Source organism: Panthera pardus, unplaced genomic scaffold (genome assembly GCF_024362965.1).
Source record: "Panthera pardus isolate Hobbes unplaced genomic scaffold, ASM2436296v1 HiC_scaffold_13, whole genome shotgun sequence".
Lineage (NCBI taxonomy): Eukaryota > Metazoa > Chordata > Mammalia > Carnivora > Felidae > Panthera > Panthera pardus.
Window position 1 is genome coordinate 48,908,776 of NW_026526688.1, and position 23,523 is coordinate 48,932,298.

The 23,523-nt window shown below is 51.0% G+C and overlaps 2 protein-coding genes across 2 annotated transcripts in view; one reads left to right on the top strand and one right to left on the bottom strand.

Annotated features, from left to right (window-relative positions):
* PTK2B (protein tyrosine kinase 2 beta) overlaps positions 1-2,886 on the top strand; it is a 125,473-nt gene extending 122,587 nt beyond the window's left edge. Inside the window, 1 exon segment of the mRNA XM_019440837.2 lies at positions 1,779-2,886. Coding sequence (XP_019296382.1) covers positions 1,779-1,994 — 216 coding nt within the window. The 3' untranslated portion in view covers positions 1,995-2,886.
* A 364-nt stretch (positions 2,887-3,250) lies between these two features.
* Positions 3,251-16,558, bottom strand: CHRNA2 (cholinergic receptor nicotinic alpha 2 subunit). Its single transcript, XM_019440843.2, is given in 7 exon segments — positions 3,251-5,002; positions 6,204-6,590; positions 6,592-7,210; positions 10,948-11,057; positions 14,538-14,582; positions 14,966-15,117; positions 16,330-16,558. Coding segments are annotated over 7 exon segments (1,548 nt in total). The 5' UTR covers positions 16,439-16,558; the 3' UTR covers positions 3,251-4,876.
* Between the last annotated feature and the right edge of the window lie 6,965 nt (positions 16,559-23,523).

A 23,523-nucleotide genomic window follows, 5' to 3' on the forward strand; every position in this document is an offset into this window, starting at 1 on the left:
ACTAGGGGGCTGTGTTTGCACCCAGGGACATGACCAGGCTCCCAGGGGGAGTCTCCTAGTTTAAGTCTTACAGAGTTGCGGTAATTTTGCATGAGGGCGTGCACAGGTGGACAGACCTTCCCTTTCCCTTTTCCCTTCTGGTGATCCTTTATCTAATCACCCACCACACTAAGGCTGAAGTGAATGTATCATCAAAATAGCAAAATAGTTAAGGTTTCTTCAGTTGATCATTTAAATAATTTCCTTTTTTTTTTTTTTTTTTTTGTAAGTGAGAAACAATTACTGAAAACCAAAATGAAAAGCTTGGTGTTCTATTCTTAGACTGTGCCTGGGGTGGCCAGAATAATGGCCCCCTAAAGTTGTCCCCAGCCTAATCGTCAGAACTGTGACTATGTCACCTTACCTGGCAAGAGGGATTTTGTAGGTGTAAGTTAAGGATCCTGAGGGGCGCCTGGGCGGCTCAGTTGGTTAAGCGTCCGACTCTTGATTTCAGCTCAGGTCATGATCTCACAGTTCATGTGTTCGAGCCCTTGCATTGGGCTCTGTGCTGACAGTGCAGAGCCTGCTTGGGATTCTGTGTCTCCTTCTCTCTCTCTCTGCCCCTCCCCCGCTCTCTTTCTCTCAAAAATAAATAAATAAAAACATTTTTTTTTTTTAAATTTAAGGGTCTCGACATGGGGAGATTATGCTGCATTACCCAAGTGGGTGCAGTGTAAGTCCTTGTAACAGGTTTGGCAGATGCAGACATCCTATGAGAGTCAGAGAAGGAGATGGGATGACAGAAGCAGAGATTGGAATATTGCCATTGCTGGAAAGATCCATAAGCCAAGGCGGGAAACAGCCTTTAGAAGCTGGAAAAGGCAGGGAACAGATTCTCCCCTAGAGCCCGTAGAAGGGGCATAGCCCAGCTGTCCCCTTGACTTTGGCCCCGTAGGGCACATTTCAGCCTTCTGACCTCCAGAAGCGTAAGAAACTAATCTGTGCTGTTTTAAGCCACCCCGTTTGTCTTGGGTTAGGACCACAGCCATAGGAAACTCTGAACGTAGTTGAACGCCGAACAATACCGCCTCTCAACATGTGTTGGTTGTCTGTCTGGAAACCAGCACGGAGCTCAGGAGCACCCCGGGCCCCCTGTCAGGCTGTAGTTTGATTCCCCATCTCGCATTAGTCAGCAACACAGCCTCCACTACCTGTGACTGTTCAAGACAAGACAACACAGGAGAGTTTGGTCATTTCCCGGCCTCCCTCTGGGTGGCGGCAGCAGCCCATAGAGGAGCCCCGCTGGAGCTGTCCCTTCTGATGTGAGAGCTCCTTACCTTCCCTCTGATGGCTCAGGTCATTCATTTCACTTGGTAAATATCTCTTGAGTGTGGAGTAGTGCTCAGCAGTGTGCTAGGCTCTGGGGATATGGCGGTGAAAACAAAACCCTACGGTTCAAAGCACGATCCCCGGTCTCTTGGTTTGACGGTAGACAGCTAACAAATGACTAAGTGCCCTTGTCCCCTGACCATTCACTCTAACCTTGGGCCAGCATGGGGGACGCTGAAGCGAAGGGAGGGTCTGCAGGGCTGCATCATACAGACCCAGCACGAGGTGGGCTGGGGGCTGGGGCATCTGTAATGTCCGTCCACGCCAACCTTGGACTCAGCCCACGCCTGGGCCAGACCTGCCCCCCAGCGAACTTCGGACTGCTTCAGCCAACACCAAAGGGGATGCGTGCATGGCTTAACCTTTGTGGCCCCTCAGGCTCCCAGCCTCTCTGTGCGCTTTTCTTACAGATTGAGGGGACCCAGAAGCTGCTCAACAAGGACCTGGCGGAGCTCATCAATAAGATGCGCCTGGCCCAGCAAAACGCCGTGACCTCCCTGAGTGAGGAGTGCAAGCGGCAGATGCTCACAGCCTCCCACACCCTGGCCGTGGACGCCAAGAACCTGCTCGATGCCGTAGACCAGGCCAAGGTTCTGGCCAATCTGGCCCACCCGCCTGCAGAGTGATGGAGGGTTGGCACCACCTGCCTGCGTCTTCTGCCCCTGCCTGTAGTGTACCTCCCCCGCCCCCACCCCCCGGCCCCTGCCTTGCCTTCGGTCACATGGGTCTTCTCAGGGGGAAGGCTGAGGGGAGTCCTCCCCTTGCCACTTTGCACGACCCCCTCTCCCCACCCCAACCCCCAGACTGTGCTGCTCAGGCTGCAGCTGGAAAGAGGGGACTCAGGGCTACAGATGCCAGGGGGTGACAAAGAGGGCTCAGAGGGAGCCCTGCTGCCACTGGCCACTCCCTCCGCACACCCGCCGGCCCCACTTTGGGGGGGAGAGGGGTCACACTGGTGCCCCTAGTGGCCACGATGGCTTTATGCATGGACACGGCAGGACCAGTGGAACCAAGCTATTCCTTCTTCTTCCGCTCACGGGGGTCCCCTGATGCAGAGGGACTGGGGAGGGGCTTTCCTTTGGGGGTGGGCGGCTGGCGAGATGAGGGACGGGCCTGGCTTCCTTGTACAGTGTATATTGGAATTTATTTAATGTGAGTGTGGTCTGGACTGACAGCCGTGTGCCCCCCTGAGGGGGGACCTGGGACACAGTCCAGGAACAAGCTATTGGGAGTCCGGGCACAAGACGCTGTGTTGACGACACGCCAAGCGTCAAGGAGAGGGGGAGAGATGAGGCCAAAACAGGACTTGGACCACAAGATTGTGCCTCTCTTCCCTGTGCCCTTTCTCTCCCTTCCCTGACTCTGCCCCTTCCTTCTCTCCCTCTTTTCTTACTTCTCCTTTTCTTCCCCTCCCCCACCGCCTTCCCAGCTGCCCCACCCCTCCCTTGTGTTGGTGCAGAATACTCTTTTACCTTCTTTCTAGTTGACTTGTGGATGAATTAAAATTGTACCATTTGCTTTGTGGTTTGATTGTTTTGTTTGCTTGACCTGCTCTTTGTGGGGAGGGGGACACTGGCCTCAGGCCACAACCCTGGAAGAAATCAACGGTGCTTTGTTGGGCGCAGCTCCAGAGCCAATACTGGGCTGCAGCACGGAGGGGTGCATGGTGACGCCAGGGCATGGGGTCAGGTGCGTGCTCCAGCCCCTTCACCCCTGCACCTGACCGAAGGGTGACTTTCCAGTGGGAACCCAGGGCAGCCCCCTCCAGGGCCACACGAGGACCACCGATGACCGTCTCCCAGCTGGGGCTCCAGCAGGGCATGGGTTGTCCTGCGGATGCTGAGGAGGGGGTCCCACAGCTGAAAGAGCAGTGGCCTCAGCCTCATATTTCATCTCTTTACTCACATGCAAGTTGGATGGGAGATGGGCTAGCATGAGGGTACATCACTGCACAGGAGATCGGGTCTGGGAGAGCCAGGAGGGAGAAGGGAGGCTGGGAGGCTGCCCCCACGGGAGCTAAGAGGAGCCAGAAACCAGATGCGTCACCAAGTCTTGGGAAGAACTGAGGAGTGGGGGCTGGGCCGAGGCATTGCAGATTTCCTCTGTGTCTGTCAGGGAGAGGTGAGTGGGGGTTTGGAAGGAGGGTACCCCAGAGCCCAAAGGGAAGCTGGAAGTTCGCCCTGCTCGGCCTCCTCTCCGGGGTCCCCAGGCTGTCTGGAGAGCCCAGTGTCCGTCTGCATCTGTCAGCGGCTGAGGTTCTGCCCTCCAGGGGCTGGACAGGCAGGGGTGAGGCCTGATCCTGGGGCAGGAGCTCTTCCAGGTTCCAGCACGTGGCCGAGGAGTGCAGATTGCCGGATCCCCAAGGTGTGAGGGTTCCATGGCTGCACAGAGCAGCTCAGAAGCCACTGCAGGGCTTCGGGAAGGACCAGAAGGCCAGGCTGGGAAAGGGAAGCAGGCCTGCAGCTTCTGCCTTTACACAGCAGTCTCGAGGTGCAAAGCGATCCAGCTCGTTCCCGTCAGTCACTGGGAGCAAAGGTCCCGAGCGCCGAGCACCACGTGCCCTGTAGAGGGGTGGGGGGAGCAAGCTGCGAGCTTGAGTTAGTCAAGAATGTCTCAGGATAGCTTCCTGGTTTGTTAACATGCATTCAAGGCCAGATGGCACCCCCAAAGACAGGGACTCTCAGCACTGCCAAACGTCTTGGGGCTGCTGGTGCTGAGCCAGTTTGTAGCAGGGGGTGTGGCTAAAGGTGAGGAGAAGCCAGGGGTTCCAATGAGCTTCCAGGAAGATGGGATGGCCCAGCTACCTGCATCCAACCACACATCCCTCCACCACCTAGAGGCCCTAATCTATACCGCCACCTGTGGCCCCACTTCCCCCTTTCTCTCCTTCCAGAAGAGTCTTTACCATCCTACTGTTAGACCTGCAGGATCAGACTGTGAACTTGTTTTTCTACATGGTTCAAAGACACCCTAACCTGCCTTTCCAACCTCCTCCCACTGCTCCCACTCCGGAACCTCATCTCAGCCTGCCCGTTCTCCTAGACACTTCGTGCTCATTCCTGAATCCAAAGTGCTGTTCACAGCCTTTCCACCCCCAGAAGCACCCTCTCCCCTCTTCCCCATGCACCCATCCTTTGAGGTCTGTGCCTCTCCCCGCTGGATCACTCCGCTTGGACCTCCTGTTAGTGTCTTCCTGGCCCCTGCCAGAGAATCTTATGTGGCTTCACACAGTCACCACCATATTGTAATCTTCTTCAAAGCAAGTTCCTTATTTCCTAGCTCGTCAGCATCCAAAGCAGGGCTCTGTGCCCAGCAGATTCTCAGCACATAATACAGTAACGTCAAGTGAATTGACCCAAGGAGTCTTTGATGATTAGGCCAGTGTAGGGACTCCACAGAGAGGCACCTGCAGGCAGATGGTGTTGACCCCAAAGGTGTTCTCTAGAGGAGACAGCGGTTAAAGATGGTCAAGCAGTGCCGCCTTTGGGCCAAAACAAGGAACAGGAAATCAGATCATTCCAGCCAGGAATGGAGGGAGAAAGAGTCCAATGGTCCCCAGGAAGCAGACGATGATAAACAACCAGAGGAATATCCTATCAATGACCATGGCCACATACTTCCAGTCTTCCTTCACCTGCAGGTAGAAAAGGAATCACTGTGACAGAGGTCAGGCCTCGGGAGAGGGGAAGTGTCCCACCCATTCACAGCCCTGTAGCGATGACACTGGGGGCAACAGGGGCCCCACTGAGACCTTGGGGAGCTAATGTTGTCTCAAGACTCAAACAAGCCTCTCCTAGTGATCCCTGTCCTATCCCACCCCTGTGACCTCACCCCAGAGCCTTCCCATAGACTCTCAAGTTCCAGCTAAGGGAGGCTAGAGGTTCTACAACCACCAAGGGGCATGGGTCTTCTCAGGGGCCTACAGTGATTTAAAGTCAACACTCAGCAGTTACAAAATGGTGAAGACTTTGCTGCCCCGACATCACCTCCCACCCAATTCCCCCATCCACTGCAGGAGTTGGAGAGGAGGAGGTAAGCGAGGGTAAGTGTGGCCCAGGGAAAGGAGTGGGGCCATGGGGGGGCGGGGCTATGTGGAATTTGTGCTCAAAGACCAAGCAAACAGTTCTGGATTTCTACCTGCTCCTAGATTAGGTAATGATTAATTTTCCTTATCTACTCAACAAGGCCACCCACTAATAACCTCCCGGCCTTTCATCCTTCCCTAGGTTGATAAGAAATCTGTGATTCTGAGCAGTGGCCTGCTGACCTAATAATACTGGGCACAGCAGGGACCGAGACGGGGAACCTGCCTGGTACAACCCAGGTTCCTCAGGGTTTGTGGGTGAATAGTGAATTCCACAAAATGCCCAGAGCCCACAAAGAGAACTGGGGGGAAACCCATCAGGACAGAGGAAGAAGGCTGACAAAGCAGCAGCCTGATTTATCTGATTTATCATCTCCTGATGATAGTCCCTCCACCTCCCTCTGCCCCCTTGCCTCACCACCTATAGGGTAATGGTGATAAAGGCTGGCGTGAGGATGGCACCGGGAATTTCAGCATCTGAGGACCCTCCTTCTCTGGCCTGCTGTCCCCCAGTGAGCCTTAACCAGAGCATCCTTGGCTGCTGTTCTGCCACCTGCCAATTAGTGTCTTAAGAGCTGCTAGCTAGAAGTTCTTTATCAGTTTAGTCCAGACTCCCAAGGGCCACACTGAGGGAAGTAGGTCCTCATGAAGGAGACCAGGTGGCCCAAACTAACACCTTGGGGTGAGGTGGTTCCCTACCAGGCTGGTGGAATCACCGAGGGGAAGAGCCCCTCTCCCGGCCCCCACTCACCGAAGAGTCAGCATCCTCAGATCGCAGGTGATCAGCAATATAGTGCACACCTTCAAGTGCCTTCTGTATGCGAGGTGACAGCAGAAGCCCGCCCTCCTGCAACTGGACCTCCACCCTGGGCCCTGAGGCCCCCTGATGTAGACCACCGTGGCCACGGAGGACACCCATGGAGGGGGATAAGTGAGCTGCCCACCCCCATCTGTCTTCCTCCTCCTTTTCCTCCTCCGCATCCACGTTGGTCTCCAGCCAGTAATGAGAGGAGCTGGGCTTCAGATCTGGGGGGTCACAGGGCTCCAGGGGGGGCACAGGCCGGTTCATCAGAAGCCACCGGGGCACACAGCCCAGAAAGACCACCCGCACCCAGTGGGGCATAGTGTGGGTGCGGGGGGGAGCGGTGGTGGACATTTAGTACAAAGACCGTGATGACGATGGAGAGCGTGACGAAGATCATGGTGAAGAGCAGGTACTCGCCGATGAGCGGGATGACCAGGGAGGTGGAGGGGATGATGTCCGTGATGAGCAGGAGGAAGACAGTGAGCGAGAGCAGCACGGAGATGCAGAGAGTGATCTTCTCGCCACAGTCGGAGGGCAGGTAGAAGACAAGCACCGTGAGGCAGGAGATGAGCAGGCAGGGGATGATGAGGTTGATGGTGTAGAAGAGGGGCAGGCGCCGGATGACGAAGTAGTAGGTGACGTCGGGGTAGATCTCGGCACAGCAGTCGTACTTCTTGGTGTTGTAGGTGCCCGTGGCATTGATGATGGCCCACTCGCCGCTCTCCCAGTAGTCCTTCAGGTCCACCGTCTGCTCTGTCTGCTCCAGGTCGATCTTGGCCTTGTCGTACGTCCAGGAGCCAAACTTCATCTTGCAGTTCTGCTGGTCGAAGGGGAAGAAGGTGACGTCGATGCTGCAGGAGCTCTTGTAGATGGCGGGGGGCACCCAGTGCACAGTGCCCGTGGAGAAGAGGTGAGCCTTGGTCATGTGGGTCACCGCAAACTCCCCATCTGCACTGGAGACAGGAGAGGAGCTGGAGGACCCGGCACAGCCTGCCTGCCCAAGCCAGGCTGCTCCAGACAGCCAACAGCAGGGGACCCCGAGAACAAAGCCGGACCTGGCCAAGTTGTGGGGATTTACGCAAGCGTGTGAGACTCTTCCCGCGCATATTCAGAGCGACCTGAAGGAGTGTCTTTCAAACGCTATCTTTTTAATTACAAAAGTAGGAATTTTGAGGAATATAGGAAAATACCAAGAATTTTAGGGATGCCTGGGTGGCTCAGTCGGTTAAGCGTCCCACTCTCGATCTTGGCTCAGGTCACGATCTCACGGTTCCTGAGATCGAGCCCCGTGTTGGGCTCTGAGCTGACAGCATGGAGCCTTCGTGGGATTCTCTCTCTCCCTCTCTTTCCCTCTCTCTGCCTCTCCCCTGCAAGTGTGCAAGAGCACACGCACACATGCGTGCACTCTCTCTCTTTCTCGAGATAAGTAAACATCTAAAAAGAGAATTTTTTAAATAACCACATTAACATTCTGATGCTATGTACATCATATATGTTTGACTGACATACAGATCGTGTATGTAATTTTTTACATGTTTATAAACCCATGGGGCATATAGTCTCATTGCCTGCTGGTATTCATTTAGTATGTTAGAGTGATTATGTATATTTCCTCCCCCAGCAGATGGTCAGCAAAGCCATCTGGTGTATTGCCTTCTCCACCTGGGATCCTTAGCTCCTTGCTCAGAAGAGACCCAGCACCTCTGCTGGTGTAGAAAGATACCTCCTTGACTCCATCAAGGAGTGCGTTTCTGCCTGGGCCTCATCCACTAGGGGCCGCACGGGAGCTGTGGGGGGATGGGATGTGGGACACGGGCCTGCCCTTCAGGAACCTCGAGGAAACGAGAGGCAGCCCTGCACACCTACACCACAAAGGAGGCAGTTTGGCAGCAGCACTCCAAGGGCAGTCCAAGTGCTCCCCAAGACACATTGGGGGCAGGGGTGGGAAGACCTCCCCAAGTGAGCAGGGTCACTCTGAAAGTAGTGGGATTGGCAGAGAGATGGGGTGAAGAGCCTACCAGCAGAGCCTGGGCTGGGAACAGAGGAAGAAGAGGGGAAAGACAGAACTCAGTGTGTGCTCAGGTTTGGGGGGCAGGGCATAAGAAGGGGTGGTAGAAGGGGCGCCTGGGTGGCGTAGTCGGTTGCGTTTCTGATTTTCATGATCTCACGGTCCGTGGGTTCGAGCCCCACCCCCGCACCCACCCATGTCGGGCTCTGTGCTGGCAGCTCAGAGCCTGGAGCCTGGATTCTGTGTCTCCCTCTCTCTCTGCCCCTCCCCTGCTGGTGCTCTCTCTCTCTCTCTCTTTCTCTCAAAAATAAATAAACATTAAAAAAATATTTTTTTAAAGAAGGGGTGGTGGGAGATGATGTTTGTGGTGTCATGGGGCTAAGCATCCAAGGACCCACAAAGGCTCAGGGAACACTGGAAGAACAGTGACCGTTCGCTGGGGGCTTCCTGATAGCCTGAGTCCCTGATTCCCTGGGGGGTAGAGGGGGCAGGCGGTGCGGTGGGCTCCACACCCCAGCATTTAAGGAGCCTTCCTTCTCCCTCCAATTCCCTATAAGGCAAGGGAACCAGAAGAACACACGGGAAGACAACCTTCTTTCCCATGGGGAAATTCCAGACCACAGATTGGAAAAACGGGATTGGAAACGGGAACTTCGATAGTAACAAATATCAGGGCAAACTTTAATTTTTTTTAAGGCATTTTTTTGTCACCACGCAGAATTACCACTAGATGGCAACATGTGCCCCATTCTGAGGAAGGAAAAGTGCAATTTCCTTGATCTGAAGGATTTCGCCTGGAGTGGAATGCCTCCATGGAGGAGACCTTTCTTTGAATGTCTGCAAGAATTTGGTTTGAACTTTCATCCTATCAAAAGACTTTCCTGTTATAATCAAGTAACACTGGCCAAAGCTTTATTGGCAATCCCAAACATCAGGTGTAGGATTTTGCTCCTGACTTCTGCCAGAAACAGCGACACGAAGGATCCTGGGTGCTGGCTCGGTGGGTGCGAGGGGAGGCGGGAGGGGGCGGCTCTGGGGCACAAAGGGGTCCGTGAGTCCAGTGACAGCAAACACTAGGCACCTGCAGTGTTAGACCTTCCAGAAATCCGTGCTGAATGTGTGTTTCCAGACGTTCAGGGCTTTGGGTCTGACCAGGGATGGGTGGTGTAAAGGAATCATTGTCGTTCCCCTTTGACCTATCTGAAGACACCAAGACTCCAAAAGTGGATCTGTCTCACTTTGTTTTATTGTTTAAAAATAGCTTTTCCAAATTCAGGCCAAATGAACAGGGAAATCCTAGGCTACATGGGGTTTCTTGGCTGTGCAACTTCTAACATTTAAAATGCTGTCTTGTCCTAACATTTTCCAAAAGACTGGGGCCAGGACAGGAGACTTAACGATATACAATGTTATCCAAAATTATTTGACCACAGGACTACTTTTCATACCTATTTATATTTCTGAGAACTAGCACCCTTTAGAGCCCCACTTTAGAAAACACTGTTAGACAAGCATAATGCCAAACAGCTTTTACGTTTTGATTTCTATAGAACAGTTTTTGTTTAATTTTTTTTAACGTGTATTCATTTCTGAAAGAGAGAGAGACAGAGCACAAGTGGGGGAGGGGCAGAGAGAGAGGGAGACACAGAATCCAAAGCAGGCTGCAGGCTCTGACCTGTCAGCACAGAGCCTGACGGGGGTCTCGAACCCACGAACTGTGAAATCATGACCTGAGCCCAGTCGGACGCTCAACCAACTGAGCCACCTAGGTGCCCCTTAAGTTTTGATTTCTAAATCAAGAATTACCTGACAGCAAACACACAAATGGAAGTATAGATCTCTATACCTTCTTTAAAAAAAAATTGTGGAGACGCCTGGGTGGCTCAGTCAGCTGAGCATCTGACTTTGGCTCGGGTCATGATCTCACCCTTGGTGAGTTCGAGCCCCGCATCGGGCTCTGCGCTGACAGCGCGGAACATGCTTGGGATTCTCTCTCTCTCCCTCTCTCTCTCTCTGCCCCTCCCCTGCTCCCTCTCTCTGTATCTCTTGAAATAAATAAAAATTAAAAACACTAAAAAAAAAATTGTGTTGGTGTTCTTGGTGCCGTCTTTAGACTCTCCTTGGCTTTTATTAGCTTCTCGTCATTATGCTCAAAGACGGCTCCCTTTTGGTCTTGAATACAAGACAACTGTCAATAATACGAGTTTTAAAAAATACCCATACCAAGTGAGTTTGCTCTCTGGAAGGTGTTCCCCACCCCCCACCCCCCGGGGGATGCTGCTTACCTGTTCCATACTGTCAGCCTATTCAGTACTGTCAGCCTGCAAACTGCCAACTCCTAGCCACTGTTTTCAGAGCCTGCACCAGCCACATGTTGCAAATACTACTCAATGTTGGCAAATCTGTGTCCCCCACCACCACCCAGCACAGCACCGTGCACCGATTTAGAGTGGATGCTCACTCAGTAAGTTTGGGTGTCTGAGTGCGAGAACACAAGGAAAGAAATAATGGAACCAAGAGGAAGGGGAAGGGGGTAAGGATGAGCAAAGCAGGAGTTGAGAGGAAAGCAAGGAAGCAGGGACACAAGAAGGTACCGCCCACGTCCAACCCAGCCGAGCCTCACTTTACCTGCCCCCCACCCCAGGGGCCTCCCAGGGGCCTCCAGGATCCCTGGCTTCCTACTTGTTGTAGAGGACAATGTCAGGGATCCAGATCATCTCGGAAGGGACCCGGAGGGATGTGATGTTGCCGAAATCGGCCGGGTTCCAGTGCAGCTTGTAATCATTCCACTCCTGTGCATGGGAGGGGGGGAGGGAGTTACATCACCGGCACCGCCCAGGGAGCCACCTGGGCACACCTAGGGCAGCCTGGGGATGCCCCAGCAGCTGGCGGGAACGTCCCAAGTGCCTCTCCTAGCCCCACAGAAGGGAAAAGTCTGGGAGGCTGGGCCAGGGCTCTGAGCTGGGGATCGGAAGTCCAGCCTAAGATCAGCATCCCCCAGCTTTGCCCCAACTCTAGTACGAGCACACCAAGACCATAGGTCACCCTAGTCCCGCTTTTAGTCCTCATTTTGCCTCCCTAGCAGGAAGACCCTGGAGAGCCACCTCACTCACTTATAAGAACATTTATTAGCGCCCCACAGTTTACGTATTTTTACACCCTCTGTCTGGGAAGACCCTTAGCCAGATAGCCGGGCAGGGAATGCTGAGCACGTGGCAGTATTTCCCCATTTTAATAGGTAAGGAAACTGAGGACCAGAGAGGTGAACACATCCTGCCAGGGTTATGCAGTGACTTCCTGACTGTGCTTCAGAGCGCCCCCTGGGAGTCCCAGCAGCAAGGGGATGTGGGGGGGCCCCCAGCCTTGCTCCCAGCAGCTGATCCAAGTGAATCTTTCCCCCCCAAACCGGGTTAGCATTACCCGCTCTCTGAAATTTCCCTCTTTGGCATGATCATAGTGGTGAGCAATGCGGATTTGCGTATGGGTTTATTGAATGCCTCTGTGAGTTCTATGAAGCCAGGGACATCTGTTTCTCACTCTGGCTCCCTAGCACCACACCCCTGGTGAATGCTCAGTAAACGTGTCTCTGAGCAATGAAAACAATGCCTCCTCCCTCTAAAGCTGTCTGGTCCTATCTCTGGGAGGGCTTCCCAGATCTCTTCTGGACCTGAAGGAAACAACCACCCCCAACAGATGATGACTGGGGTCGACACACAAGGCTGTCCTTTGCCTCCAAGGGCTTATCATAATTAAAATAATGACTACTACCATTTAGAAACCCACTTTTGTCACAGGCCCTCTAGATGGTTCTTTCTAATCTTCACAAGTAATCCTGTGGGTTAGGGTGAGGAAAGGGAAGTATGGAGGGTGCTTGAATCCTGGCCTCCCCTGGCCTCCAAGCCTGCCCTCATTCCAGGGACCATTTTGCTTCTGTACATCTGCACTAAAATAGCGCTGTGATGCACCCTTGCAAAGGGTCTCATGAATGATGCCTTTTCCCCTCTAAGGATAGTCATGTGACGTTTACACAAAGCATCCACCTGGGTAGAAATCCAGGAAGGAGAGAAGGGAAAGACAAGCATTTCCAGGAAGCAGGAGCATGAGCGGAAAAGCACTGGTCTAGCTCAGTGGTTCCCCAACCTCAAACTTCCAAGCCCCATTTTCATAATTTTTTCCAATATATGTGCACCACCTGTCTCATCATGTGCTTAGTATTTCCCTTTAAATTGGTTCGCCGTTTTTAAACTTACATAAATATTGAAATTTTATGTCACTGACGTAACTAGAAAACCAAGAGCATTTGAAAACATCCACTAGAATATAAATACACGACTATTACCAAAAGATTAGCGAGGCAAGTAAAATCATCTCACAAAACACTGCCGTTGGTACCCAAACCACGCTTGGGAAGACACTGACCTAGCTGTGGTATTGACCGCTCACCTGTAGGGGAAGGCTGAGGTGCTCAGAGGAGCCAGACTTGCAAAATAAGAAAGGTTGAAACGTTCGTAAAATTGTCAGGATTTCTCAGGACATTGAATAATTTTGAAAGGGACCGATCTTCAGAAACCTATCCCCTTGTCCCTAGACCATCATCTGTCTAGCTTTTGGGTTCAACCAACACGTGGAGGGCATCTACACCAATGGGTTATATTAATTGGCAATTGGTTGCCGATGCAGGCAACGGTTTATATAAACTATCCCCATTTCACAGATGAGGAAAGTGAGGTTCTGAGGCTGGTCAGAGGTGGTGCTGGTTGGCCTGACTTCTGCTCCAGTGCTCCTCCCTCTGCTTCCCACCCCAGCTCCCGAAGCCAAGGTGACGGGCTCATGGGGACAATTACGGCAGCCCAGGTTCTAGGTCTCCCCCTGAACTTCAGGACTATGTGGCTTCCCAAGTCTCTTATTATTCTGGGCCTCAGTGTGCACATCTGTAAAGATGAGCTGTGTGGCCCCTGACAGCCACAAGGTGAACATTGTCAGAGGGGCCTGCTCCACACCTCCAACCTAAGCATTCAACTATAAATTAAGTGGCCAGCATACCGCCCCAGGGCCTATGGAGACAGGAAGGACACCACTAGCCACTTACAGAAAGTAAGGCAGTCATTCAAAAGACTCAAAATGGAAATGCCAATCAAAATTCTGATTGTTGTGGTTTTCTGGGTTCGAGCCTCTGAGATAGGAGATGGTTAAGTTACCAATGGGGCAGAAAGATGGAGTATGGGGGGAAAGTAGACAGAAGGCTAGGTCCTCTTTCTCATGTGCTCTCACCATCTCCACTTCGGGGCCTGGGGAGGGGCCAGGCAGAGCGCGAGGGGGTGAAGAGGAAAGGAATATATTCAGGCTCTAATAAAGCCTGTGCCCCCCAAGTTCTGCCCCCAAGGACGGTACATCAAAAAGGGTCACACATTCTTTTCCAGGATGGATGCAGGCCAGTTTTCAGACCATAAGAAGCCAGCAGCTTCATCTCCTGACTCTGGGGACCCTGGCTCTGGGGTGTCTGAACCACCAGGTGAGGCGTCCAACTCCCCTGCGGGAGAGAACTCATGGAGAGAACCTAACTATGCCTGAAGAGAAAGAAGGGCCCTGTGGACCCAGCTTCCAGAACCTTCCCGAGCCTTCCAGACACTCCTCCTAAGGAATTGACATGAGTCAAGCGCTCTTAGACCCTCCAGAGCAGACCACAGGTTAAACAGCACCAAGTATCACCAGTAGTTGCCACGCAAAGCAGAAGACATCACCCAAACTCCTGGCCATAAAGCTATGAGATATGACAACTGTTACTTTGAGCCATTAAGTTTCGGGGTAGTTTGTTAGGCAGCATAGACGTGGAACACCCAGCATTCTCCCGCAGAAGGAGCCTGCGGTTCCGAATTGAGCACACCTGGGCCCCCCTTTTCTAGCTGAGTTGCACTCAGCTTCAGGCTTTCCTCAGCTGTAAAAGGGGCAGAATGAAACCTCCTTTGGGTTTTCAGTGACAACTCAATAAACTGATCTCCAAACAATAGGCGGGACGTAGGAAATGCCCATTCCCAGAAAGGGGGTGACTGGGTTCTTGTAGGTGACATTCTCAGGTACTGGACTTGGAGTCTCAGAGCACAGCCCCTACGAGGAGTATTCTGCAATCGGCTGGCTTTGGGAATGTCCCAAGTGGTAACTCTTGGGTGAAACATGAATTCAGAATCCCGCTGAGAGTGAGAGAGTCCTGGGTGGGTCTGGGGTCCGTGGCCTCCCTCCCTTATTCTCACCCCAACCAGTGGAGAGAATCTCACCTGCTTTAGCCAGACATTGGTGGTCATCATTTGGTTCTTCTCATCCTGACCGGTAGAGAGAATAAGAACAGGCAGTGATGGAACCAGCCCCCCAAAACAGGGTAGAGCGGGGTGGGATGATGCAGGCCCCCTACTCACCAGAGGAACCTCTTATGTGACAACCCCAAGCCCAGCCCAATTTACCATTCCCTCCCGATACTGCCACCCTTACTCAGATTCTTCAAGATCACACGGGCCACTTGGGTCCTCTGACTTTGTGTCCAGTGGAACAAGCAGGGCACCTAGAAAACCCACTGCTGCCAATCACTGCCCTCTCAGGAGGGGGTGCAGGGCTGGGAGAGTGGGAGGTAGGGAGGAAGGACCCCGGGAAAGGGACTTGTGGTCTGGGGGCTGATCCCGAGAGGGAGAAGTATGGGGGACAGGCGCACCACATCGATGAGCTGGGCAATGGACAGCCCAAAGCGCACGATCACCACATCTGAGGTGTTGGGTACTGGCCGTGCCCAGCGGTTGTAGCCCCTAAAGAGGTGTTTGAAGAGTCGGTCCTCGGCTTGGGTATGAGAGGCTTGCTGTGCTGACCCTGTGGACAGGAAGGAAGAGTGGGGTCTCCAGGAGTCCATGGTGGTGGGTGCTTGGGTCCCTCCCCCATCAAATCAGAACCACTGAACCTCAGTTTCCTCATCTGCAAAATGGGGACTCTATCCAGAGCTGGGCTCAAAACATTGTTTTGAGGATTCAACATAATAGTGTAAAGTAGAACTTAACAAAGCAACCAGCACATGGCTGGGAGCCCAAAGGGGCACCCAGGTGGCTCAGATGGTTAAACCTCTGACTCTTGATTTCAGCTCAGGTCATGATCTCCCACTTTGCGGGAGTGAGCTCCACGTTGGGCTTTGCACTGAGAGCACAGAGCCTGCTTGGGATTCTCTCTCTCTGTCTGTCTGTCTCTCTCTCTCCTTCTCTGCCCTGCCTCCTCAAGATAAACAAATAAACTTAAAGAAATGTCAGTTACTCTGTGACTATTAGATAAGAAGGCATGGAAATAAGTGCTGGACAGGGAGGCAGAGACAGAGGAATGGAGAAGAAGTCAGACCTACAGACAACATGCAGCCTAGAACTGAGGAGCCCCCAGGGACAGCGATATGGGGGAGACACCTGGTTGGCACGGCGTGAGCTGCAGGGAGAAGGGCTTCACCCATCACAGTGAGCCTTTCATTCCCACGCACCAGTCAACGAACCGCTAATGCTAATCACAAAATCCTCTGCTACTTCAGGCATCTCCCCCATTTTTGCTCCAACCACTGGCATTTGCTCCTTCTTATCAGCCAGGCAAAGTGTCCCAAAATTGTGGATGGAATCGCTCGTGTTTGTTTTCACCGCGCTCTGCACACAGCCTCACTCTTCAAGGTTCCGCCGCCCGAGCAAGCCAAGAATGCTGCGCTGAAATCCAGAAAAGCACATCAGTAACAGCAGTTGCCGTGTACTGAGTGCCCACTGTATCCCAGGGGCTCGTCCCAGACTTGCATCTCACGTGGTCCTCATGACAGCCTGGGACAGTTCGCAGAACGAGGGGCATTTTGCAGATGAGGAACGCTGACCTTCAGGACACTCGAGGTGCCACAGCTCCCAGCATGAAAGCCGCGAGTGCCCCGCCACCTTCCCGCTGTGGGATGAGCTACTCAAGTCCCCTGCAGCGCTGGCAGCCGCCGGGAGCCCACCTGCAGGAGTCTCCTCCATGCGGCACGGGAGCCTACAGGTGTGACATGATGTCCTAGTGATTACACCCACTCACCTGCTGGGCTCAGAAGGAGCCACCACAGACCGAGCCTCATCGCGGACAGGACTGCAGAGTGGGAAGGGCCCATGGCTTCAGAGGATGTGGTCTGGTTTCCCCTGGACATCAGAAGGAGGGCAGGCCAGGGCTTTGCTGTGGGCTGAGGCTCAGAACTGCTTCCCCAGTACAAGGTCCAGTTGCTGGCACGGCAGAGCTTCTGCTGGACGCCACACGGCCCTTCTCGCTATAGAACCTGAGCAGGCCACAGAAGGGGGCTTAGGGCTGTGCATCCCTGACACGGGTGTGTGTACCTGGGTTCCTCACACTTCACAGAGCTGTAAAAGGTGAGCACGCAGGCCTCCCCACGAGTAGAGGGCTCTCGGGCTCTCCCTGGCTTAAGTGAGGATCTAACACCTTCTTCTCTCTCTGGCATCAACCAGCGACTCTGGCCTGAGAGAAACCCTGACGCGCTGGACGGAGGGGGGGTGGGTACAAGATGGGATTGGAGTCCCCACTGCTCTGGCCTCAGTGTTGCACCTGTAAAATGGAGATAATCACGCCACAAGAGGTGGTCAGTGGAAGAACTTGGGTGCTGTTCACCATAGCCAAAATGGAAGCACCCAAATGCCGATGAGCTGATAAAGAAATACACGAGGGGTGGAATGTTGGTACCATGGAAGGGTGTGCTGACCTTCTACAGCATGGATGGACCTTGGAAACATGCGAAGTAAAAGATGCCAGACACACAAAACTACGTGTGATGTGACCCTACATATATGAAATATCCAGAATGGGTACATCTGTGGACACAGAGAGCAGATTAGCTGCTTTGGTGGGGAAAGCAGATTAGCTGCTTTGAGGGGAAAGGAGAAGAGGGAGTGACCGCTAAGGGTACAGGGTTTCTTTGGGGGATGGTCAAAATGTTCTACAAGTACTTAGCGGTGTCTGTTGTTCCGCTCTGCGAATGTACTACAATTCACCAAAATGCATATTTTAAATATTTATTTATTTTTGAGAGAGCACGTGTGCAAGCATGCACGTGTGAGCAGGGGAGGGGCAGAAAGAGAATAGAGAGAGAATCCCAAGCAGGCTCCGGGCTGTCAGCCCAGAGTCCGACATGGGGCTCAATTTACCAACCGTGAAATCATGACCTGAGCCAATATCAAGATGGGATACTTAACCCACTGAGCCACCTAGGCACCCCCAAACTGTACATTTTAAAAGGATGAATTTTATGATATGTTAATTATATGTCAAAAAGCTGTTATTAAAGAAATAAACATTTTCTGTATTAATAAAAAATAGCCAAGTCTCTTTAGACTGTAGGGACAATAATATAGGCTAGAATGTGGATCTCTGATTCACAACATGGTTCAGGGGCACCTGAGTGGCTCAGTTGGTTAAGCGTCTGACTCTTGATTTCGGCTCAGGTCATGATCTCAAGGTTTGTAAGATCGAGCCCTAAGTCAGTCTCTGAGCTGACAGTGTGGAGCCTGTTTGGAATTCCCTCTCTCTCTCTTTCTGTCTCTCTCTCAAAATAAATAAATAAATGTTAAAAAAATGATTCCAGTGGTGACAAGGACACTGATGTCAAAGATGTGAGTGAAGTGTTAAATATTTCACAACAGAGGGAGTTGGGGAAAAGCTGTATTTTTAAGTTAATGTGTTAATATATATAGTATGTGACTTAAAACGTTTGTTACTGGAAAAATTCAATATTACCCTAAAAAGTTTACATATTCAAATTAGCACTTTCTTCTTCTTCTTCTTCTTCTTCTTCTTCTTCTTCTTCTTCAACCACGCTTCTTATTGGCAGAATAAGGATGTCTACTGTTCAGGCACAGTCTGCTTGTGTCAAATGCCAACTCTGTCCGGCACCAGCTGTGTCCTTGGGACACAGTGCAGATAACAGGCATGGGGTTTCCCTTTGGGATGATGAGAATGTTCTAGAACTCGATACCGGTGATGTCTACACAACATTTTGAATGGCACTAATGGTAAATTTTGTGTCATGTATATTTTACTGCGATTTAAAAAGAAAAAAGAACATGAGTGAAAGGGATTTTAAAATGCAGCCCCCGGGTTCATCCTCTCCTGTGTGTTCCATTCTCATCTGCCAGGTGACTCTGCCCCTATTCTTGGAGCAGCGCTTCCATCATTGATGTCCCACCTCTCCTCAAGCCTGTCCCCCCACCCTGCCTGCTCTCCTGGAGTTCACGAATGTGGCTCTGAATCCTGGCCACCACACTCCTGACTCAGGACTTGGGCAGGGCACTCAAGCCTTCTGGGATTATCTGGTGCAAGGATAGCACAGTCTCTGCCTGCCTACCCCTCAGGACGGGTGCAGGGAGGGAGCACGAGGGATCATGACCACCACAGCGCCTGAGAAGTGCAGGGGGCTGGGTAGGAGAAGTGGAGGCATGGGGTCATGGGGACACAAAGAGCCCACAGCCTCCCGCGTTGATGGCTTGTGTCAGCTTGGAGGGAGAGCGCGTGTGGGAGGGGTTTCATGTGAATTTCAGTGTGCTGGCAGTTCTGAAATATATGTATTATAATCTGCTTTTCCAGAATGTGTTTGGGCAGAGAAGGTGCTCCTGTATTGATTTTCTTGGGTTTCAATTCAAAGAATTATTAGAAATTGACAATGACATTTATCTCCTGTTCCCTCAGGAGAATATGGCCCCTGACCACCAGCCACCCTTACCCTCATGCCACACTGCAACTCACCCTTGCCCCAGGTTTCCTCACTGAGCAGTCCTACCCCGCTCAGTTCTTGGATCCTTCCTGCCCCCCGCCAAAACCCCAGAGGGCAGGTGGAAAAAGCTGGAAACCCCCAGAAGGTGGCTTCTCTGAAACATCTAATGAGTATCAAGAGAACAGCGCACAGCTCTCCTGGTGGGACAGGGGGAGGGGTGGGGGGCTCCATGATCCAAGTAGGGTGAAGCAAGGGATCCTGTCAATGGGAAAATGGGAAGCTTCTTCCATAGATAGCTCCCCCAACACAGACTCCTTCTGGAGCCGCTTCTGTCCAAACCACAAATTCTGGAGCCTAATTATTAGGAGTTCTGTAATGGGAGCGCAGCTTTATATATACATGAACTAACATCTCACTACACATCATGCATAATGTTTGCGTGATGCCTGCCCCAGCCTGTGCGTCTATATATAGCTCCTGAGGCACAGATGAACTGCAGCGGCTGGGTCTGGGGGCTCAGGCCCTTGCAGGTACAGAGGTCAGCCTCCTGGAGGCTTCCCTACAGCAGACCCAGGCAGAAGAAAGCACAGCTAATTAATTTCCGGAGAAAGTTATTGTTACCAATACTATAGACTGAATGTTTGTGTCCCCTTCCCCCACTATATTCATAGCTTGAAGCCCTGACCCCCAGGGTGATGGTGTTAGGAGGTGGGGGGGGGGGATCTTTGAGAGGTGATTAGGTCACGAGGGTGGAGCCCTCATGAATAGAATCAGTGTTCTTAGCAAAGAGATCGAAGAGTGCTCCCTCTCCCCTCGGCCATGAGAGGACTCAGTGAGAAGGCATCATCTCTGAACCAGGAAGCAGGCTCCTATCAGCCACCAAATCTGCCAGCACCTTGATCTTGGACTTTCCAGCCTCCAGAACTCCGAGAGATAAATGTCCCTTGTTTATTTATGCCACCCAGTCTGTGGGATTTTTGTTATAGAAGCTCCAGGGGACTCAGACAACCGAATTGCTCTTTTCTAGTCTTTTTTTTCTCTGTACATACACATCATCTGTGTTATCTCTGGGTGCAGAAATTAGAGGCAATTTTTACTTCTTTTTGACACGTTGCTATATTTTCCAAATTTCCTACCATAAGGATGTATTAGCTACTAAATATTATAAAGTATTTTTAATTGGGTAGTGACATCTGCTGGGTGTTTTACATGCCCTCCCCCACAACTCGTGGCCGGGTGTGGGGGGAGCTGCTTTCATCCCCCAAGTAGGTGTCGATTAAAGACTCCATTCTTGGGGCACCTGGGTGGCTCAGTCGGTTGAGCGTCCGACTTCGGCTCGGGTCATGATCTCACAGTCTGTGAGTTCAAGCCCCGCATCAGGCTCTGTGCTGATGGCTCGTAGCCTGGACCCTGCTTCCAATTCTGTGTCTCCCTCTCTCTCTGCCCCTTCCCTGCTCATGCTCTGTCTCTCTCTGTCTCAAAAATAAATAAAAACATTAAAAAATAAATAAATAAAGACTCCATTCTTCCATCTGAATGGAGCACAAGTTTTCAAAGTCAACTGTGAAAAAAGCTGGAAGCAATCCAAAATGTGGACAAATAGATAAACAAGTGTGGTGTGCACATACAGTGCCGTATTACTTAACCTTAAAAAGGAAAAAAAAAAAATCTGACACGTCTATGGACAGAGAAGAACCCTGAAGACAGTGTGCTAAGTGACATAAGCCAAACAGCCTTAGGACAAATATTGTATAATGCAATGATCTGACTACCTAGAGTAATCAAATTCATAGAGTCAGAATGGGGACTGCCACCAGGGGCTGGGAAAAGGGGGGAGGGGAGAGTTAGTGTTTAATGGGGACAGACTTTCAGTTGGGGAAGACGCAAAGTTCTGGAGATGGACCGTGGTGATGGCTGCACAGCACTGTGAATGTACTTGATGCCACTGATCTATACACTTAAAAATGGTTAAAACAGTAAATTATGTATATTTTGCAACAATTAAAAAAGAAATACTTGGGAAAAAACTGGTAATAAATACTCAAAACTCATCCCCCCAAAATCAGCCATGTTCATGGGAATCACCTTAGGGCTGAGATAAAAGAGAGAACAGGAAATAAATCATAGCACTGAACTCCTCGCATGGGCTCCAAAGTTGAGACAAAAGTAGACAGTGGCAGGGCGCCTGGGTGGCTCAGTCGGTTAATCGTCCGACTTCGGCTCATGTCATGATCTCACGGTTTGTGAGTTGGAGCCCCACATCGGGCTCTGTGCTGACAGCTCAGAGCCTGGAGCCTGCTTCACATTCTGTGTTTCCTTCTCTCCCTGACCCTGCCCCACTCATTCTCTCTCTCTCTCTCTCAAAAATAAAATAAACATTAAAAAAAAAAGTTGTCAGGGGCTTTGGAATAGAAGCAAAAGTCACTACCATGAGCTCCTTGTGGATGGGGACTGTGTCTCATCTGCCTGTTATCTCAGCCCCAAGCACAGCCCTTGTAACAGGGGTTTGCCTGTGGGTTCCAGGTATATAGGGTCACCATGAATCGTGCCCAGGAGTGGAAGAGAGCTCGGGAAGAATCTGTGAGGGAGACCCAGGCTTATGGCTTAGTTTAGGGAGCAAGATGACATAGGACACTTGTTCCCATAATCTGATTCTTTAGTCTTTTCTTTACCCATTCACCTTTCCACTTCCTCTTCCATTATGGGGCCAACAGTGTGCCAGGCAGTAGGGGCAAAGAATTGAGAATGTATAGCCCTGAGGAGGACATATTAGAGAAGAAAGGATGGAAGAAAAGTTGTAGACTCTCCTCTGCTCATCCACCCCTGCTGTGAGGCATGACTTTGTTCATTTAGTCCCATTGGCTTCAAAGCCATGCAGAGAGGTCCCAAGTCCCCAGAGTGTTCCTTCTGAGCTTTTTACAACTCCTCACACTGGGAAGTTCTTCCCTGAGTCTGATGTCAGGTAAGCATCTGAGAGACTAGAGATGCTTGAGTTGAGTTGAGTTGAGTTGATTTTAGAGAGCCTGGTATTGCCCAACTAAGACAGATGTCATGAACATCCGGGGGAACTGCAGAACAGGTGAGTTTTTCGGTCTATCTATGCTCATTCAAAACCTGACAATCACAGCACTCCTTTTCTGGTTCCTTTTCTCTCTTTCGTCTTCCACCCCAGATGTCTTCAGATTCTTACGTATCCCATGCCTCCCTAATGGACCTGGAATGTCAGCGACAAATTATTACCTGACACCATCTCCACCATCTAGAAGTTTTATTTGCTTGTTTTAAAATGCAGAGGAGCTATAAAATTAAATTGTTTTTCTCCACCAGGACATAGCCATGAAGATTCACTGCTTTGTTTTCAGTTAGCTATGAGAAAACAGGGCAGGGCAAAGGGGAAAGGCAACAGGGAAAGAGGATGTCAGGGTCCCCTTTGATGTTAATGCCTAGATCTTTCTAAGAACAATCTACAAAGCTTGTGTAGTTTTAAGGTTTACGAGGCACTTTCACACTTTTCCTTCATTTGGGCCTCGGAGGGTAAGGGGAAGAGATTTTATTATCTTTTTTTATGGAACTAAAAGAATAATGATATTCAGAAAAGATTTTCTCAAGGATGTATAGTTCAAAATCAATATGGTCAGGACTCAAACTCGGGTCTTCAGCTTCTATTTTTTTTAAGTTTATTTATTTATTTATTTTGAAAGAGAGAGAGAATGAGCAAGGGAGGGGCAGAGAGAGGGTGAGGAAGGGAGAGAGTCCCAAGCAGGCTCCACACCATCAGCATGGAGCCCAACATGGGGCTCAAATCCCCAATGAACTCTCATGGTTCATCTGTAAGATAATGACCTGAGCCAAGACTAAGAGTCAGGCGTTTAACCCAGTGAGCCACCCCAGAGCCCCTCGAGTCTCCAACTTCTAAACCATAATGTGGTAAATGTCAGTGGCAGATGGGTGGTGAGAAGGAAAGATGTCCCACCTCAAATTCTGGTTCACCTGGATCCAGGGTTCTAGGAGTTTCCTCTATATGCAGACTCACTCATTCCCCCTTCCAACCCATATCATGGCCAAAAATCCCAAAGCTATGACCCGTTTCACCTTTCAATCCAGTGCACTAAATAAAAGATTTTTCTGACAGTAGGAGAAAAAGAAATGGAAATCCAGGCATGCTGAAATTGCAATCATATAAGGAACCAACCAGAGATGTGCTGGACCCTATGGAAGATGTGCAAATAGAAGTCAATCGATTCTAAAAAAAAAAAAAAAAAAAAAAAAAAAAAAAAAAAAAAAAAAAAAAAAGAAGTCAATCGATTCTAGAGGCTATATTCCTACAAGATGTCTCACATTTGCGTCCTTTGTAATTGGCCCCCAAAATTATCTCATTAATTTGTCACTGGAAACCAAAGGGGAAATTATCCCAAGTAATTGACAGTAATTAGAGATACCTTCCACCTAAGAAAGATATTAAAAGAGAAAGAGCCCTGGATTCTTTGATCCTTTAACAGGCTGGATTGGCAGGTTTG